Genomic DNA, 20,804 nt, shown 5'->3' on the forward strand with positions numbered 1-20,804 from the left:
TTGATTTGAATAAGAGACTGGAATATGAACAGGAGAGGGTCTGAATAGAAATACAAGTAGCAACAGCAATACATTTGTAGCCTTGAAGAATATTTGTTTTCTAGATGGGGTCAGTGACCCCCATTTGAAAGCTGAAAAGAATCAGAAGTAAAAGACTTATATTTTAAAAAACTATTTAAAAAAAGACCAATTGAAAAGTTGCTTAGAACTGGAAATTCTACAACATACTAACAGTTAACTTAAAGGGGAACCACCCTTTTAAAAACAAAATAAAAGAAATACAAAATACAAAAGAAATACTTGTTGTATTACCTTATTGTTTTATAGGTCTTATCAATATCTCATGTTATGTGTGAGATCAAGGCTATAAAGCACATGAGCTAACAGGAAAGCAGCTCTGGTCTCCCAGGCAGGGAAGGGTGTTCAGCTAAGTTACTGTACTTTGAATAATACAGGGCAGGTTAAACTTGTTGTTCTAGTGTAACATGCCAAGATCGCTGTGCATATCTAACATGCAGCTGAGCTGAGAACATACTGCTGGCTGTTTGCAGAGGAATCCATGCAAAGGTACGATTTTTTAAAACGTACATTATTTGTAACATTGTATACTATGTATTTAATAGATAAAAGCTTTGTTTTCTAACCAATATGCATTTATTATAACCCCAACTCTGTACTTTTTCAATGCTGCGACGTAGAATAACATTATTGTGAAATTAGCAAAATACTACAGTTTTTTTTATCTTAAATGTGCATGTAGTTAATGATTTGTCTGTGGAAGAATGTTTCATTTAATAATGAATAGATCAGGTTCCTCTGTGAATTTTAGTGCATGGAAAGAAGTTATGTATTGCACAGCTGTCATGGGGCAGATACACTGTAATCCCTTTCACTAATTGCAGGTTTAAGGATAGCATTAAGGGGATCAGAATATTTAATTTTTCAAATGTTTAAGATCCATCGCTGTAAGTTGGAGGCTTCCAATTTGTGGAACTCACTCTTCCCCTACAGCTGTGTTTAGAGGTGCCCAGTCTGAAGTTTGAGATAGGGTGCAGCAAGCTGAATTGCTTCCCTGGATATCTACTGTTATGACTGTATTTTCATATAAAGGCATGGGATTTTTATCTAGAATGCTCTGGACATGGGGTTTCTGGCATAAAGGATCCTTCTATAATTTTGTTCACAATAGTCTGCTGAAAATTATTTAAATATGAAATAAACCCAATAGGATCAAAGAAATGCTGGGGGTCTCTTTATACTACAGGCATGGGACCTGTTATTCAGAATGTTCAGGACCTGGGGATTCCAGATAACATATTTTGGATCTTCATGCCGTAAGTCTACCAGAAAATCATGTAAACATTAAATAAACCCAAAAGGCTGGTTTTGCTTCCAATAAGAATTAGTTATATCTTAGTTGGGATCAAGTACAAGGTACAGATGGACCTGAGTTGTTTTTATCCTCAACAATGTAACTTTGATTTGAAAGCTGTACGTCAACATTTTCACATTTTCCATCACATATCATCTGCTCAAACCTTGCACATTTTCAGAAACTTTTAATGCTCAGCTGGCTGAATTCAGCCTCAGTCTTGGAATAAGCTGTGATTTATATTTTTGGCAAGTTTGCCAGTCGTTTATTTATTTACTGTTACTTTCACAGTTTGTACCTGCAATCTTGCCAAATGTTATCAACCACCTACTGGAATTTGTTATTTTTACCAAGTCGTGGTTCTTCTGGTTGGCAACATGAGAATACTTACATGGGAAATTCTTACATAAGCTGCCTCTGCTTACTCTAAAACTGGCCTTACAAGGGCTGATAAAAGCTGCTAACAGACCGAGTCGGCAGCTTAGTGGCCAATGCGTGGAACCCACTGACGGTCTTCCCCGATCGATATCTGGCCAAAAGTCGAGCAGATGTCGATCGGGCAGGGTAAAAAATCCAGTCTGATCGTGGCCGCATCTGTTCGTTGATGCAGTCCCTCAATCTGACCGCCTGTATTGCCTACATTAGGATCCGATCGGATCAGCCTGATATTGCCAACCCCAGTGTGGGCACATCGGGGAGAGATCCGATCGTTTGACGAAATTGCCATACGAACGGATCGCTACATGTATGGCCACCTTAAAAGTAGAACTTTTATTTTTCTGCTGGAACCTTACAGATAAATGTAACATGCTAGAGGGGTAGGCGGCCTGGAGGGCATCCCTGCTTTCACCCACAGACCATTAATGATAACCTTGCATATCAAAAATATACAAAATTTGTTCCAAGAAGGAAAGCATTATGTAGGCAAAAGCAAATACATTGCTTAATCTACATATATTACAGTCAACCCCCAACTGACTTTCCCTGATGGGAAACTGTAAAATTAGGGGGGGGTTACAAAAAATTTCCTGTAAAAGTTTTGCCAACTGCAACAAAAAGACGTCAAATGTGGATAGTAACATTCACAGGGAATATGCCCAAAATTATAATGTAAAATCAGGAAAAACTAACTTTAAAATCCTGGAAATGCTCATTTTGCAATGTATTAGAACATAAAGGGCCTGTTCTAATATCTGGAAAAACATAAAATTGGGGTTTGACTGTAGGCCCAGGGGCAAATTAATTCTACTTTGGACCCCAGACTGTGCACTGCCTCTCCCACCAGATCTGGGCTGGGATTCAAAATAGGCCCTGGGATTTCAAGTACACAGAGGCCCAAACAGCTCCCACCCTTCCACTAAATTGTGACTGTCTAAGGCATCTTACAGCAGCCTCTCTGCCATTTGAAAAAATTGCAGATTGCCAGTGCTGGCCTACATCCCACCTTACCGCAATCCTGCCCCCTGCAATGAACATGGCTTCACCCAACAGCATTGGGCCCCTTGGTTATTGTGGGCCCCAGGCAACTACACAGGTTGCTCTTATGCAAGGTCTAACTCAGATTAGGCCGATGTCCCAAATGGGGTTTAGCCTTATTTTCAGATTATGGGCCAGTTTCAATTCAGCGAGAAAAAGGTTTACCATGTGAAAACTCATGGATGAGATTGTTACAAATAACTGCTTTAAACACAAAAAATATTTTATTTGCTGCTAACCCTGTGTGTATAAAGAGTGTATAAACAGGGAAGGATTAATATTAATCATGTAGAACACATTTCCCTGATGTTACATTTTTCTCAGATTTTACACCATTTTTTCATGTCCCCAGAAAAAAATGGAGGTTCTACTGTAGTTGTATAGAAAGTCGCATCTTGCTTTTAATTTTCAAAATACCCTCTGAAATAATATCAAATAAGTTTATAAATAATAGCTACGAGTGGTGCTGATTTTGTGTAACACAAACAGTAAGGGCGACAAATCTCCTTTTCTTCGGGGCGACTAATCTTCCCGAACTGCCTCCCCTGCCTTCCCACAGCTAGAATGAAAATTGCAAGCGGGATGGCTCTCGGATCACTTAGATTTCCAAAGTCTCCCTGTCAGCCACTGCCCTTAAAGGGATACTGTCATGGGAAAAAAAATTTTTTTCAAAATTAATCAGTTAATAGTGCTACTCCGGCAGAATTCTGCACTGAAATCCATTTCTCAAAAGACCGAACAGATTTTTTTATATTCAATTTTGAAATCTGACATGGGGCTAGACATTTTGTCAATTTCCCAGCTGCCCCCAGTCATGTGACTTGTGCCTGCACTTCAGGAGAGAAATGCTTTCTGGCAGGCTGCTGTTTTTCCTTCTCAATGTAATTGAATGTGTCTCAGTGGGACATGGATTTTTACTATTGAGTGCTGTTCTTAGATCTACCAGGCAGCTGTTATCTTGTGTTAGGGAGCTGCTATCTGGTTACCTTCCCATTGTTCTTTTGTTTGGCTGCTGGGGGAGAAAAGGGAGGGGGGTGATATCACTCCAACTTGCAGTACAGCAGTAAAGAGTGATTGAAGTTTATTAGAGCACAAGTCACATGACTTGGGGCAGCTGGGAAATTGACAATATGTCTAGCCCCGTGTCAGATTTTAAAATTGAATATAAAAAAAATCTGTTTGCTCTTTTGGGAAATGGATTTCAGTGCAGAATTCTGCTGGAGCAGCACTATTAACTGATTCATTTTGAAAAAATTTTTTCCCATGACAGTATCCCTTTAAGGACTATGGATCATGATCCTAGAGATGTCACTGCCTGCATCTGGGAAGGGTGGAATATTTCCCATTTTGTCAACAATCAGTGACAGGCAACTGCAATGGTCAAAATGCCATGCATTCCATATCATTTAATATAAGTGCAATTAGGTTACGGACAAGTTGACCCACTAGTATCACATTAACCAGCCTCCAAGTATTTTTTTTAGCAGTGAAAGGGTTTGTTCTAGCAAGAAAAGGTCTTTACTGAAGTCTGTGTACAAAAGGTGCATTCGTTTGTCCCTTTTTTTAGATATGCCATAATCTGCAAACAAGTTTAAAGATTAGCTTTGGGGAACACATATGGTATGTAGCTGATCTTGTTTGCAAGATATCTAAGACAAAGCAATAAGTAAACACTGGCCTGAGACAAGAAAAGCAGCAGATACAGGTATTGGACTGTTCCCTCTAACAGGAGATCAGAAGTAAACCTGTTGTACCTGATGGAATAAAGCAAGGCTGTCCAACTAAAGGCCTGAGGGCCACATTTAGCCATCTAATTGATATTTATGCTCAAGGGGCTCCATAGACTTCCTTGTAGCACATGTTCTTTTATGTATAATATGGCTCTCCAACAGGTGTTGTTTCTTTAGAACAAGAAGAGCTACATTCCATGTGTACATTTGCAGTGCATACAGTAAACTATGACATGGTTATCCAGCTGGAGGCCTTTGGAAGAGATGTGACCCTCCAATGAATTTCTGTGGTTCTCAGTATGTTCAAGGGTCCTACAGACTACTTTATATGACATTATCATTTAATATCATCTGGCCATTGAACAAGTGGTATTAGAAATAATCTGCCTGCCATGCTTTACTGTTTGTTTAAGGGAAAATAAACCCAATTTACAATAGTTATGCTTTCCCTTTATCATATTGTAGTCCATTTACTAACAGGTTTAGAGATAGCAGCTCCCACCTCTTGAGGCCTACTGAGCATGCACATTTGTCTTCAAATGCTTTAAAAGGGATTGGAGTGTGACACCGTTATGGAAATATGGGGTAATATAAATATGGGGAGTCAAAACTGTATTTACCGGTAAGTGAGGAGTTAGGGCATAAAACATATAGTTGTTCATCAGGGGAGATTGGACACTTTATTAGTAAGATTCCGAACAGAATATGAATGAAAGGGGACAATTTTTTTAATGGGCAGAGGGGAATTATGTTGTAGAGGTATGGGATCTATTATCCGGAAACCAGTTATCCAGAATGCTCCGAATTAAGGGAAGGCTGTCTTCCATAGACTCCATTTTATCCAAATAATCCAAATGTTTAAAAATTATTTTCTTTTTCTCTGTAATAATAAAAACAGTACCCTGTACTTGATCCAAACTAAGATATAATTAATCCTTATTGGAAGCAGAACCAGCCTATTGGGTTTATTTAATGTTAAAATGACTTTCTAGTAAACTTAAGGTATGAAGATCCAAATTACAGAAACATCCATTATCCGGAAAGCCGAAAATTCTGGTTAACAGGTAGCATACCTGTACTGGAACAGACAAGAGGAAGAGGTGATTTGGTGGGCTGAAAATATGGCATATTGCTGCATTAAACAGCAATATCTTTAGAGCCTAACAAGGAAATTCCAACCTTTGTATAATCAACTCCGCCTTGATCAAATCCATAGGATTTGTAGTGCAGATATGCCTAGAAAAACTAGATTGTGCATTTAGCTTGATCCTATAAAAACTTGCCCCCCTCCCCAAAAAAATAAACACAGCAAGCAATAGTCCATAAATGTGGTCAAGAACAACCAACAGTCAACTACAATGTGCCAAACTATTAAATATGGATGCATGGATCTCTGGATTCATATAACAGCACTTCCAATGCAGTAAAGTGCCCTTCCAGCATTGGTAAAATGTATGGGACAGGGCTGGAACTAGGATTTGGCAGTATAGTCAATTGTCTAGGGTGTATTGCTTGGGGGGCCCAGTCCTGGAGTGAGGGAGGGGAGTGAGTGTCAGCTGAGAGGGTGGGTGTCTGGGTGATAATTATCTTTGGGTGCATTCAGGTGTAGATAAATTCTGGTACTATTCTGGTGTAATGCCTATAGTAAAGCTGAGCTTTAACAAGCATTATTAGCAGCCACATCTCGGCAGAGAACTCTATCACAAACCCCCATTTTTAAAAGAGTTTGTTAAAGAGATTCTGTCATGATTTTTATGGTGTCGTTTTTATTCCTAAATTACACTGCAAATAATTCACTCTACCATATAAAATGTCATTCCAACCCAACAAGTGTATTTTTTTTGTTGTAATTTTGGTGTGTAGTCATCTCAGGTCATTTTGCCTGGTCACTTGCTTTCAGAAAGAGTCATGGAACTTCTTTCTGGCAGGCTGTTGTTTCTCCCACTCAGTATAACTGAAGGAGTCGCAGTGGGTCATGAATTTTAATGCTATGGACACACAGTATCCTGCACAGTAATTATGCAGGATGAGAGAAGCAGATCTGCTCAGTGCCCCTGCTCCATTGTTTTGAATCCAAACAGCCTGTGTGCAGGCAGCCACACACAGGCTGAGATCAGCCCAATAAAGCAGGCCTGTGTGCCCATAGCCTAAAGGCCCCCATACACGGGCCGATAAAAGCTGCAGACAGACCATGTCGGCAGCTTATTGGCCCATGTGTGGGGCCATCCGACGGGCGTCCCCGGTCGATATCTGGCCAAAAGCCGGCCAGATACCAATCGGACCGGTTAAGAAAACCGTCGGATCATATCCGCATCTGTTCGTTGATGCGGTCCCGTGATCCAACTGGCCGTATCACCTTCATTCTTATGTGATCGTTGGGCCCAAGGGGCCACGATCAGATCAGCTCGATATTGCCCACCTCAATGTGGGCATATCGGGGAGAGATCCGCTCGTTTGGCGACATCTACCTGTGTATGGCCACCTTTACTGTTGAGTGGTATTCTTATATCTATCAGGGAGCTGTTATCTGGTTACCTTCCCATTGTTCTGCTGATGGGCTGATGGGGGGGGAGGGAGGGAGGGGGTTGATATCACTCCACTTGCAGTGCAGCAGTAAACAGTGAAGGAAGTTTATCAGAGCACAAGTCACATGACTGGGGGCACCTGGGAATCTGGCAACATGTCTAGCCCCATGTCAGAATTCAAAATTAAATATAAAAAAACTGATTTCAGTACAGAAGTCTGCTGGAGCAGCACTCTTAACTGATGCATTTTGAAAAAACATGTCACTTTGGGGCTTTTTATTTAGAGCACTTGCACTTTATTTTTTAAACAATGAATTAAAGAATGTGTATTATCAAGTTAGGCATATTAATTACTTCAATCACAATACGTTATATATTATAATCAGCTTTTTTAAGAGTGTATCATAATCAATTTCTGATTTAATGACACTAGTAATGGAAGAGTGCCTTTAAAGGGTGTTACTCTTGTATTTATTAGAAGATCTATTTATTTCACACCTTGCACCTGTGATACAATTCCTTCACTGGGAGCTGTCCTATACTGTGTTGCTGGAGGAACCTTGATTGTCCCTTGCTTTAATACCACTGGATATGCAAGTCTTATTTCTACAGGCATCTGGGGTGATCAAAATGTCACTGATCTGTCATTCACTTGTTCTCATAAAGTTGCACAATAGTGACAGACAGAGCATGTTACTTTAAGAAAAAAAAAACATAATTGTGCCTGAAGGTGGAGAGATGGTATAAATGGCTTATGTTTACAACACACATTCACAGGAAGGAGCAAAACAGGATTTGAAGCTGTAAGCACAGTGGCTTTGAACCTTTGATATTAAAAAAATATTTGCAACTTCAGCATTCCTTTAAAACAGAATCTGCAACATTCTCTGTAATTGTCTAACATTAAAACCAAAACAATATCTTATGGGGTCTTCATTACAGATCTCTTTGATATTTAAATTTATCAGGATCTTCTAGTTATAAGCATGCTGCTAAAGCATATACATAACAATGAGAATCTACGACTGAAGACACACAAGGGGGCCGATTCATCAATAGTCGAATATCGAGGGTTAATTAACCCTCGATATTCGACTGGGAACTAAAATCGTTCGACTTCGAATATCGAAGTCGAACGATTTTGCGCAAATCCTGCGATCGATCGATCGAAGGATTTTTCGTTCGATCGAACGATTAAATCCTTCGAATCGAACGATTCGAAGGATTTTAATCCAACGATCGAAGGAAAATCCTTCGATCAAAAAATCACAGGCAAGCCTATAGGGACCTTCCCCATAGGCTAACATTGACTTCAGTAGGTTTTATCTACCGAAGTAGGTGGTCGAAGTATTTTTTAAAGAGACAGTACTTCGATTATCGAATAGTCGAACGATTTTTACTTCGAATCGTTCGAATTCGATCGAATTCGATCGAATTTAACCAATTCGATGGTCGAAGTACCCAAAAAATACTTCGAAATTCGAATTTTTTTACATTCGAATTCTTCACTCGAATTTTGTAAATCTGCCCCAAGGTGTTTTCCCTGCAGCAGTATTTCAGATGGCAGTTAAGAGTACAAAACTACCCTTCACACCTTCCATTGACAAATGCAAACTGCCTGAAAGTGCAATTACTGATGTTTCTTTGCCAGAATATGTTGTAGTGGGTGTTAAGGGCTGAGAACTAGTGATGTGCAAGTTGACCCGAAACGTGAAGCAACCTGTGGGTTGACCACTGGTTGGGCAGGTTGGTGTTGAAATTTGGCCAACTATTGTGCGTTATAGTTGGGTGCAGGTCAGACTGGGGGAAATGCTGTCTTCCACTGTTCCTGAAGATTCATGTCTTGCAGTGGTCCCCAACCAGTAGCTCATGAGCAACATGTTGCTCCCCAACCCCTTGGATGTTGCTCCCAGTGGGCTCAAAGCAGGAGCTTATTTTTGAATTCCAGGCTTGGAGGCAAGTTTTGGCTGTATAAAAACCAGGTGCACTGCCAAACAGAGCCTCAATGTAGGTTGATAATCCACATAGGGGCTACTAAATGGCCAATCACAGCACTTATTTGGGACCCCAAGAACATTTATTATGCTTGTGTTGCTCCCTAACTCCTTTTTCTTCTGAATGTTGCTCACGGGTTCAAAAGGTTGGGGATCCCTGTCTTGGAACCAGAGGCATGCACAGAAGTAAGATACAGAGCACGAAGACATAGGTATGGGTGGGATGTGTGTCCTACAATGGCAACATTATTCGGGTTAGGGTTGGATGTGGGTTGAGTTTTTCCTGACCTGCACATCACTACTGACTGAGAACCACAAGGACAGCCAATGGGAGGCAGGTAGAATGGTTTTAATAATCCCATAACCCTTCAGGTTATGACAGTGGTTCTCCGACTGCAGGATTTGTCCTCCAAAATGGAACCTACAGCAATGGATGGGGTGCCCAGCCAAAATTACATTTAAGGAAGTCCTGAAAACATTTTGGATTGTAACAGTGAGCTGAAACCCAGTGAAAAAAAAATATCTGATCCATGGTGTAAGACCAAGAAGAAGGTTTTCGTGTTTTGGGTGGATCGAATGAGAGGAACTCTTCCATCCTCATTGATTTTTGTCTTATCAATGGGGACTGGATTTATTACAGGTCGAAATTGTGTGAACATCTGAAAGTGGCATATTTGATTTTATTGTCAATGTAAGTGCTGGTTTTACCCTTCTGCTCAGGACTCTATGTTGTGGCTCTGAGATTCAACTGGACGGAAGCAGCAGTGCAACTCATAGTGCTGTAGCATGAGCAAGGTGGAGCTGCATCATGGTATGCAGCTCTTCAGGAAAAACGTCTACCACTAGTTATTTTGTGAGTAATGTGTTTGCTGTCCACAACTTGCATATTCTTGTTGCTTGCTCTTGTAGGGTGTCGGACAACAAAAGTGCTTCATGTGACTCTTTTCATATTCTGCTAGTCTTCTGGAAAGATTTTCCATGTATGATAAAAGATTTAGAGAGTGAACATTTAGATATTAGAAGCAGCACGTTTAATAGATAAAATTATATTTATGTCATATATACGCCATTCCACTCTTAAGATTAAAACTTAATTTCTTTCATTTAATTTGTTATTTAGTTATATGTTCCAGTGCTATGCAGGGTATAAGGGGATTTGTCATTGTCGCTAAAGCTTGATCTCTTTACAAGTTATGGCTCCAGGTCTTCTGTCTTTAAACACAAACGATTCACTTACAAATGAGTTATATTCCAAACATTGTCCTTATTCTGCTTCATAAACTCACTACAGTATATTTTTGAAAGGTCAGATCACATGTAGTTTGATCACAAAGAGATATCTAGACTGCACATAAAAAGGGCACATTTTCTTCCAGAAAAGATAAAGAACCCTCTCACAGGGGGTCACTGTGCTTTATTTTCAACCTGAGCAATCACACTGGATTTCGGGAGTTTAGAATGGTTTTTGGGGCACAAGTTTCTCTTCATCTGACCAAAGTTCGCCTTACTTCGCCAGGTGTATTTTCACAACACATCTCCATATTTACTAGAATCGTAAGTTCACTTTTTCAAGAGAAATGTGGTGAATTTTCTCCTGGCGTAAATTCTTTGCATAAATTTCCCCATACAATAGTAGTGGGGAAAGTGATCTACAGAATTTTCACCAGAGAATTTTCAGCAAGGAGAAAAGTAGCATGGAAAAGGCAATGTAGATTATGATTCAAGTGACTGCTCTATCTTTATAATGGGAGTTCACCAGCCTGAACCTGGCGAGGTACACTTTGGCAAAAGACGGTACCGTTCGAACTTTGAGAAATTACCGGATTTTGGCTAGAAAATTTTCGCTGGAGAAACTTTGCCAGAGGATTGTTGCTGGCGAAAATTTGCTGGTGAAACGGTGCAAAACTGAGCATTTTGGCTAGCGAATTGTCCTTATAGCTTTTTAGTAAATAGGTGAATTTGCTGGGAATTGTAATTTTGGCAAATTTCACTAAAAAAGCACAATTTGCCCTTTAGTAAATGTGCCATGAGAACACATGGAGCAATGGCTTGTCATGTAGGTCATAAAACAACCAGTCAAGATGGAAAGTTGTTTTTCTTAGGAGACTGAATAGACAATCTTTCCCTGGGAGTGGAACAATCACTAGTGTTTACTGGAAACCCATGTACACTACAGCACTAAAGGATATTCTTTTGGGGTGGAGACTATGACTTGCTGTCGTCCAGATTAAATAGACGGAGCTCAATATGCAATAAAATTGCATAGAATATAGAAAAGTAAAGATTTCAGTCTTCATTATGGTTTGATGTGTATTTTTTAGTCAAATTATTCTACAGAGTGGTAGGGAATATAAAACCGGACAATCCTAGATTGTACCATGTGACATACTTGTCAAACCTTGAGTCACAGCTAGTGATGGGCGAATTTATTCGCCAGGCTCGAATTTGCGGCGAATTTGCGCGTTTTGCCGCCAGCGAATAAATTCGCAAAACGCCCCCGAAAATTTGCGGCAAAAATTCGCCGGCGTCCAAAAATTTTTTTTCGAAAAAACAGACTCCGGCACCAAAAACGGGCTCCAGCGTAAAAAACGGGCGCCGGCGTCGAAAAAAACGGGCGCCGGCGTCAAAAACGGGCGCCGGCGTCAAAAACGAGACGCCGGCGCCGTTTCGCGAATTTTTTGCTGTTTCGCGAATTTCGAGAATTTTTCGGCGAAGCGAAACGGCGCAAATTCCTCCATCACTAGTCACAGCCAAAATATTGATCCAAGTTTTGGCTTCGAGGTAAAGGCATAATTATCTCCTCTTGCCTTTCCAGGACTCCAGGATCTTATTCATTCATTCATGGCACTATAGCAGTGATCCCCAACCAGTAGCTCGCGAGCAAAATGTTGCTCACCATTCCCTTGGCTGTTGTTCTCAGTGACCTCAAAGCTGGTGCTTATTTTTGAATTCCTGGTTTTTAGGCAAGTTTTGTTTGCATAAAAAACAGATTTACTGCCAAACAGGGCCTCTTGTAGGCTGCCAGTCCACATAGGGGCTACTAAATAGCCAATCACAGCCCTTATTTGGCATCCCCAGGGACTTTTTTCATGCTTGTTTTGCATTTGAATGTGGCTCACGGGTAAAAAAGTTTGGGGACCCCTGCACTAACTAACGAATACATGATTACTTTTGTCCCATTTCTTCTGTTCTTTTGTCCCAGCTGGACTTTAGCCTCCATACTCTTGGCAGTGGGTACCGACTATAGAAAAAACTGAGCATGACTTTAAAATATTGACTGACCTTCAGTTATACAGATATTAGGTGTGTGTAATCATGCTGGATCATTGTACATTGTCAGATCTTCCCACTATGGTTAATATTCTGGGTTTATAATTAGTAAATTGTGCATTCATTTTTCCATCAGATGGTTTCCTGTGGGCCTCAGCTACAATCAAATGTTCCATACACTGGAGAGCGCCACCCTGAATATACTCTTTACTGAATCCAGTTTTGCTCCTTGTGTCTGAGACAGTCTGGTAATGTATAGTTTTTTCTGCTCATTAATTTTTGCTCATATAATTTAGTGCATATAGTACTTTTTATGGCCCCAGACTGCTTAATAGCTACACCAATCTCTTAAATTTATTATAATCTGACCCTCATCACATGTAAGAACTGTAGGAGAAAGGTTGATCCAATACTTAAAAACATGCATAGAATTAGGGAGTTGTTTTGCTTTTTTTAAAAACCTGTTTTACAGTTTTTACTTCCAACTGTGTTGGGAGGGGTAATAATTAATTTTGCCTTATTTTGTAAATGTGGCAGGCAGGGTTTAGGGCCATTAGTCAACAGGCTATCGTTGTGAAAGGGTGCAGACAACAATTTAGCCTAGGAAGGCATAAGAGGTAAACTGCCCATGGGTTTTGTATGCCCATGGTAGTAGTTTTTAAATCTGACCGGGACATGGACTAATGTAATTATGATATTTTTTCTGTAATTATGTCAGTGCAATGTAGGTAACAGGCACTACAGCTATAGCTATGTAGTTATTTGTACCTAGTGCCTTTAAGTAATGTATGTTTTATCCACATATATAGCTATTGGTATATAGTTATGTATATTTAATCTACCTTTTCTCTTCTCCAACAGGGAGAATGTTGCAAATTGCCCTCTCTACGTTCCAAATATTTCTCCCCTTTTCCAATTTGGTTAAATACATTCTTCTGGGGGTGGCAATATTTTTGTTCCTGGTGGCAGTCTTCATTTTAGTCTACAACTTCTACAAGTACCTACTATACAGAAAATCTCTTGCTAGAAACGGTAAGACTGGCAGAACTTCCATTAGAATTACATTACTTACTGAATGAACTTACCATGAATGTTCTGTAAATTATATCCTTACAAACGGTGCTTAGTGATGTCATTGGCTATAATCAGAGCTTAGTGATGTCATTGGTTATAATCAGAGCTTAGTGAGGTCACTTCTGTTACATGCCTCACTGAAACGTGAATTATACTGAATATAGTGCCCCCTGTTGCAAAATATGAGGATATATATATATATATATATATATATATAAATATATATTCATATAGAGAGCAATTCTAAAGCTACATGATCATCAAATATGATATTTGGTATAGAATTCATTATCGGGAAACCCATTATCCAGAAAGCTCTGAATTACAAAACAGACATCTCCCACAGACTCCATTTTATCCAAATAATCAAAATTCTTCAAAATGAATATGCTATTTCTCTGTAATAATAAAAAAGTACATTGTATTTGATCCCAAACAAATATATAATTAATCCTTATTTGAAGCAAACCAGCCTATTGGATTTATTTCATATTTACATGTTTATTACATGGATTTATATTTATTCATATAGAGAACCCTTCTGAAGCTACATCAAATATGATATTTGGTATATAATTCATTAACCAGAAACCCATTATCCAGAACGCTCAAAAATACAGGACAGCCATCTCCCATAGACTCCATTTTATCCAAATAATCCAAATTCTTAAAAATGAATATCCTATTTTTCTTTAATAATGAAATAGTACATTGTATTGGATCTCAAACTAATATATAAGCAATACTTATTTGAAGCAAAACCAAGTCTATTGGGTCTCTTTAATATTTACATGATTTTCGAGTAGACTTAAAGGGCATGTAAAGGCAAAGCAATTAAATCCCATTTTTACTTTCTTTAATTAAAAAGAAACCTATCTCCAATATACTTTAATTAAAAAATGTGTACCAATTTTATAAGAAACCTGACTATATGCAGTGAAATTCTCCCTTCATTTACTTTTGTGGATAGGAATTGTCAGACGGCCCCTAACTGCTGACAGGGAAACAATCATACTTATGAACAGCAGGGGGAGCCCCCGCCTTACTTCCCAGCCTTTCAGAACTCCAGCAGCTTTGTTTGTTTCCCTGTTTTGATAATTTATGACCTAAGAAACCCAGACCACACTGAGCATGTGCACAGTCTTGGTCTTGAAAAGATGTTTAACAAAGTTACAAGATGACAGCCCCCTGTGGCCAACTTTCAAAGCATAAATCATTTGTTTGATTAGGCTTGTGGTGCAGTAAGTTCATGTTTATGTTTAGTATACAAAATACAGCATTTCTAGCCTTATTCTATTTTAGACTTTCCTTGTCCTTTAAGATATGAAGATCTAAATTACGGGAAGATCCAATATCTGGAAACCCCAAAGTCCTGAGCATTCTGGATAACAGGTCCTATAATTGTATTTCCATATGAATGGGGTGGAGGGAACGAGCCCTGGCTATGAATAGACTTGGGAAAGAGTAATTTACATATTATTCTCAGGTAGGGTGAGGTTTTACACAGACGCTATACAGATTTTTATGCAACTTTACATTGCAGAAAAGACATACCTTAATGGAACACATGCTGAGAAGAAAACTACCAGCAACATCATATTGAAAAGTGTAGCTCCAAGCTTTCTAGAGATAACCAGAAAAGAACAAGACTCAAAGGCAAGTTATGTTATGTTTTATACTGCTGGCAAACCTTTTTAAAATCATCATGAAATTTTGTCCCACCATTTTCTCTCTGGGCTTGTTATTGGGGAAGAATAAAATTTTGAGTATACAGAGTCCCCCGGGAGCCCCCTGACTTGGATGGATTCCATTCTTAAGCTAGTCTTGGGGGCAAATTTACTTATGGTCGAATATCGAGGGTTAATTACCCCTCGATATTCGACTGTCGAATTTAAACCCTTCGACTTCGAATATCGAAGTCGAAGGATTTACCACAATTCGTTCGATCGAACGATTAAATCCTTTGAATCGTTTGATTCAAAGGATTTTAATCCATCGATTGAACGATTTTTCTTCGACCAAAAAAAGATTGCAAAGCCTATGGGGACCTTCCCCATAGGCTAACATTGACTTCGGTAGGTTTTAGGTGCCGAACTAGGGAGTCAAAGTTTTTTTTTAAAGAGACAGTACTTCGACTATCGAATGGTCGAATAGTCAAACGAATTTTAGTTTGAAACATTCAATTCGCATTCAAAGTCGTAGTCGAAGGTCAAAGTAGCTCATTCCATGGTCGAAGTAGCCAAAAAAAACATTCGAAATTCGAAGTTTTTTTTTATTCTATTCCTTCACTCGAGCTAAGTAAATGGGCCCCATGGTTATTAGTACCTTGACCTTGAAGAAAAACCATCTGATTGGTTATATGAGCAGTTCCTTGTTTTTCTGTGCTCTGAAGAGATATCTTTATGCCCGTGAGTTCTTATGTCATACGTTTCCAAGAATTCTGGGATTCCTTTGTTTGGGGTTCTGACTCTTTTTTATCTCAAGTGATCAATGGTAATTGAAATTCCAAAAAAGTTTGCATGACATAGGCACTCCGCTTTTAGAGTTTCGGGTGCAAGGTAAATTGAGAAAGGTCCCTGCGTGGATCGAAATGACACGTCGGCATTACATGTGATTTTTCAATACACTTTCAACAATTCACAAGATATCTCAGTGTTGTTGGTCATTTTTTCATTTTCATTATATATATATATATATATTGTGGTGAGGTCACTACTAGGATACCTGGGAAAGTCCAGGACGGAGCTTATTTATGCCCCAGGTTCCTAACAGCTGCTAGTCCAGCCCGGGTGTTTTGAGTTGTACTGATGTATTTCAGGTGGTTAATTAAAGAGGCAGCTCAAGCCACAGGAAAGCTGTCTGTGTGAGAGGGATTGAAATCACCAAAAGGTTTGGGATTTTATATCTTCCTGTATGTTCTTTGTTTTGGGGAGACAGGCGGTAGGCCTTCTCCCTGTTAGTTAGGAAAACTGACCTGTATTAGTTAGAAGCCCATTAAGTGGCAAGGATTTTATTTTGAATTGTTTGTTTTGTTTATTTTTTCTGCAAGAGACAATAAACTGCCAAAAAGAGACTATACTCTCATGAGTTGTGCTTGTGCCATGGGCTGTGTTACCCCAGGAAAACTGATCCCAGCTACCCAAACTCTATATATATATATATAATCCAACACTGGATCCAAAGGCTGTGCTACAGAGCTCTGCACTCTGAATCGGAGCATGGAGGTCTTCGACTATTTTAACACAGCCAAACGCAGTGTGCAAAATGCGAAATATTGGCGAATGCTGCTTTTTTCTGCACTTTGCTCGCTGCATTCACCTTTGCAAAATAAACAATACTGTTGAAGGCCAGTACATGTACATTCTTTACAATAACTGTGACCCAGTCTGCCCCCAATTGTTATGCTGTAATAAATATTATGGCAATGCCCCAAGCAGTGGATTCTAATGGCATATAGCAGGACATGAAGGGTTATGTATTGACATTTTGGATTATTCCCACAGTTAACTAGGCTTCTATTTGACTGTGGTGGTCAATGATTTGATATACTAGTCATTTGCATGCGATAGAAGGAAACTATCGTGATTAAAACATGTTTGTGTTTGAAGGATGTAGCTTATATACAGCTATAAACCCACATCATGACTGCACTTAGAACTGTACTCTGAACCTTTCAGGAAAATATAATCTTATCTCGGTGACATTCAAAGTTTGTAAATATCAACGTGTAACTAACTAATAGCAGTCAGGATAATGTGCCAAATATTTCCTCATGTTGTACAAATACATGCAAATGTGTAAGGTCTTCTGAACAGGTCTATCATTATTCTTTAACCTTTATTTGTAAATTGTAAGTTCCTGGTTTGTTATATATTATTATAAGCGTTGCTCATTCTGTATAAATCAATGATAATGACAAATACAGACTTTTAGGGTAAGGCCACACTGTGCCTCATGAGGAAAGTTCGGGCGACTTCGGAAAACGAATAGTTTTAGCCGGCGCAGAGTGATTTGGGGAGATTGGTCACCACAAAGATGAGGCGATTAGTCGCCAAATCTCCTCAAAACGCCCGGTGTCCTGACCCTTATGCATACACTAAAGGGCTTTGTTAACTAGCAGTGTACAATTTGCAAAGCACAAAACTTGCTGGAATACACAACAGTGAGCGACTTTTCTAATAGCTCCAAGTTTTTGTGCGTGTCATAAAGTGATGAGATTACTGCTAGAGTAGATGCAAGTACAGACACAAAAGTTTATACCATTGTTAACGGAGCACAATCGCGCAAGGTACATGAGTGTCATACGGACAGTCACTTACATGCCTTCTGCCTGCACTGTATCAATTGGTGCTGAAGTATTTGTATGTGGGTGCAGAATGTTATTAGAACATTTGATTGCGTAAAGACAGGTGTTAAAATACAGGGACATCTTGCACCTACAATGTTGTACTGTGCACTTATTTCACAGTAGCTTCATAAGCTTCATGCCATACATTTCCCTAGTTGAAGATTCATGCCTTTCATATTTCTAAATGAAGCTTCATGCCATTCATTTCTGTAGATGACACATCATGACATCATGTCACACATGTCCCTGAATGAAGCTTCATGTCATGCATATCCCTAGATGAAGCTTCAAGTCAAGCATATCCTTAGATGAAGCTTTGTGGCACACATATGCCTAGATGAAGCTTCATGCCACGCATTTCCCTAGATGAAGCTTCATGCCAATCATATTTCTAGATGATGCTTCATGTTATGCATGTCCCTGAATGAAGCTTCATATCATACACATCCCTAGATGAAGCTTCAAGCCATGCATATCCCTGAAAGAAGAGTCATGCCATGCACATCCCTAGATGAAGCTTCATGGCACACATATCCCTAGATCGGGGATCCCCAACCTTTTTTACCCATGAGCCACATTCAAATCTAAAAAGAGTTTGGGAGCAACAACACATGAAAAAATCCCTGGGGATGCCAAATATGGGATGTAATTTGCTATTTTATAGCCACTATGTGGACTGGCAACTTACAGGAGATTCTGTTTGGCAGTACAACTGGTATTTACTCAACTTATTCTTGCCTCCAAGCCAGGAATTAAAAAATAAGCAGCTACTTTGAGGCCACTGTGAGCAACATCTAAGGGGTTGGTGAGCAATATGATGCTCACAAGCCATTGGTTGGTGATCACTGTCTTAGGTGAAGCTTTATGTCATGCATATAAGTACAGTAGATGAAGCTTCAAGTCAAACATGTCCCTAGATGAAGGAACCACGTGCAAATGAATAGGTTTGTGATTTTATGAAAGCAGTTCCATGTTGCAAATTCTTATGGTCAGACCTTATAGTTACAGATGTTACACAGGAAGGTGTAGAAAGCATGTTTGCAACTATTGCACTTAAAGGGCATGTTAAGTCTAAAATAGAATAAGGCCAGAAATGCTGTATTTTGTATACTAAATATAAACATGAACTTACGGCATCACAAGCCTAATCAAACAAATAATTTATGCTTTCAAAGTTGGCCACATGGGGTCACCATCTTGTAACTTTGTTAAACATCTTTGCAAGACTAAGACTGTGCACATGCTCAGTGTGGTCTGGGCTTCTTAGGGATCGTCATAAACAAAGCTGCTTGAGTTCTGCATGGCTGAGAAGTAAGGCGGGGGCTCCCCCTGCTGTTCGTAAGTATGATTGTTTCCCTGCTCAGTAGTTAGGGACCATCTGACAATTCCTATCCACAGCAGTAAATGAAGGGAGAATTTCACTGCATACAGTCAGGTTTCTTATAAAAATGGTACACATTTTTTAATTAAAGTATATTGGAGATAGGTTTCTTTTTCATTAAAGAAAGTAAAAATGGGATTTTATTTTTTTGCCTTTACATGCCCTTTAAGCTATAATTTGATTTTGTGGTTTTCAGATCCAACTCATGCGAAAGGAAATGGAAAAGTTGGAAGAGCGTCTAACTCCTTCACCTCCAAGTACAGAAAGTTTGGATGATTTGGACTCCAATCCTCCACATATGTCTAGAGGGAAACTGAAGCTGTCCCTTTACTATGATAAGAAAAAAATGGCCCTACTTATTAATGTAATTGAAGCCATAGACCTCCCAGAACATAGTCGAGATCCATTTGTAAGAATTAAGGTATTCTCCAAAGCAGATGATTCCTCTGTTCAGACCATCATTCATGAATGGGACACCAAGGTGGTGAAAAACAGCAGAAACCCTGTGTTTGTAGAGTCCTTCACCTGCACTTTGAAAGAATCACAGCTGCTATCTACCAGTCTGAAGTTTGAGGTATGTGCATTTTCATTTTACTACCATTGCATTTCTTGCATGATCCATTCGTGTTTTCTATTCAGCAGGATAGGTAACTCTAAGATTAAAGGGACAGTACTCCCCTTCTACTTTTTGCTTATTGTTTTAATCACAAAAAAATTGTTTTTGTAATTTCTTGAGTTTAATGGGGCAAGGGAGATACCTACTCCATGTTTGGTCCTTGCGAGGTATAATACCAAAAGTATAAATATTCATTTCATTACTCAGATAATGTTGATGTGTCAGTCCTTGTTACATTGTTCTATTTAGTTAAGACTAACTTCTCTGTCTCGTTTCTTTCTTGTGGAAAAAGGTAAAAGATTTTGACAAATATTCAAGACATACCTTAATAGGAGAGACAAGAGTCGCCCTACAGGGCTTAAAGGCCTCCAAATCGTTGGAGCTTTATGAAGATCTACAAGAAAAAACAAAGGTAAAGAAAGATACTCTACAACCTTTTTATATAAGACACATGCTTTTTAAGACAATGTCACATGTAGTGTATTGACCACCATAGTCTACTTTGGAAGACTTGCAGCAATCAAACAAAATCACTCAGGTCTGGACTGGCGATCTGTAGATTGTGATAAACCAGAGGGACTGCTGTAAGATGCCATCAATGGTCAATATTTGTTGGGCCTGTTGGACCTCTAGCTAAAATTCTAGGGTCAATTTTGAATCTCAGATCAGACCTACAAACACCCATAACCAACCAGCAGTCGCTTTCCATTCTGTTGACAGGGAAATGTTCTGCCATATGTAGTTTGCTTAGGAAGATGGAAAGCAGCTCATTCAGGTCCAAAATTACCCATCTTCCATTACCCTGAGGTTAATATTACACAGCAACGTTTAAATGTAAAGGGGAACACCGGCTTCCAAACTAAAATTTGATAGAGGCCCACATAACACAGAAAGCGCTAATATATCCATCACCGTTACCTGTTTCTTCAAAATGTATGAATAAATACCATTTTCTATGTTGTAATCCAGTTGTTTAACTGGAATGAGGAGGGAGGGCTGAGGAATGAGCCACGAGGGG

At 39.2% G+C, this 20,804-nt stretch overlaps 1 protein-coding gene across 1 annotated transcript in view; it reads left to right on the plus strand.

The window, feature by feature from the left end:
- Positions 1 to 453: 453 nt before the first annotated feature.
- Positions 454 to 20,804, plus strand: part of LOC108713892 (synaptotagmin-1) — a 29,482-nt gene continuing 9,131 nt past the window's right edge. Inside the window, exons 1-6 of the mRNA XM_018257582.2 lie at positions 454 to 567; positions 12,504 to 12,615; positions 13,229 to 13,399; positions 14,985 to 15,097; positions 19,367 to 19,744; positions 20,079 to 20,198. Of these exons, the coding sequence (XP_018113071.1) occupies positions 13,234 to 13,399; positions 14,985 to 15,097; positions 19,367 to 19,744; positions 20,079 to 20,198 (777 nt within the window). The 5' untranslated portion in view covers positions 454 to 567; positions 12,504 to 12,615; positions 13,229 to 13,233. The remainder of the gene's footprint in view (positions 568 to 12,503; positions 12,616 to 13,228; positions 13,400 to 14,984; positions 15,098 to 19,366; positions 19,745 to 20,078; positions 20,199 to 20,804) is intronic.

The sequence above is a fragment of the Xenopus laevis genome, chromosome 4L, assembly GCF_017654675.1.
Source record: "Xenopus laevis strain J_2021 chromosome 4L, Xenopus_laevis_v10.1, whole genome shotgun sequence".
Taxonomy (NCBI): Eukaryota; Metazoa; Chordata; class Amphibia; order Anura; family Pipidae; genus Xenopus; species Xenopus laevis.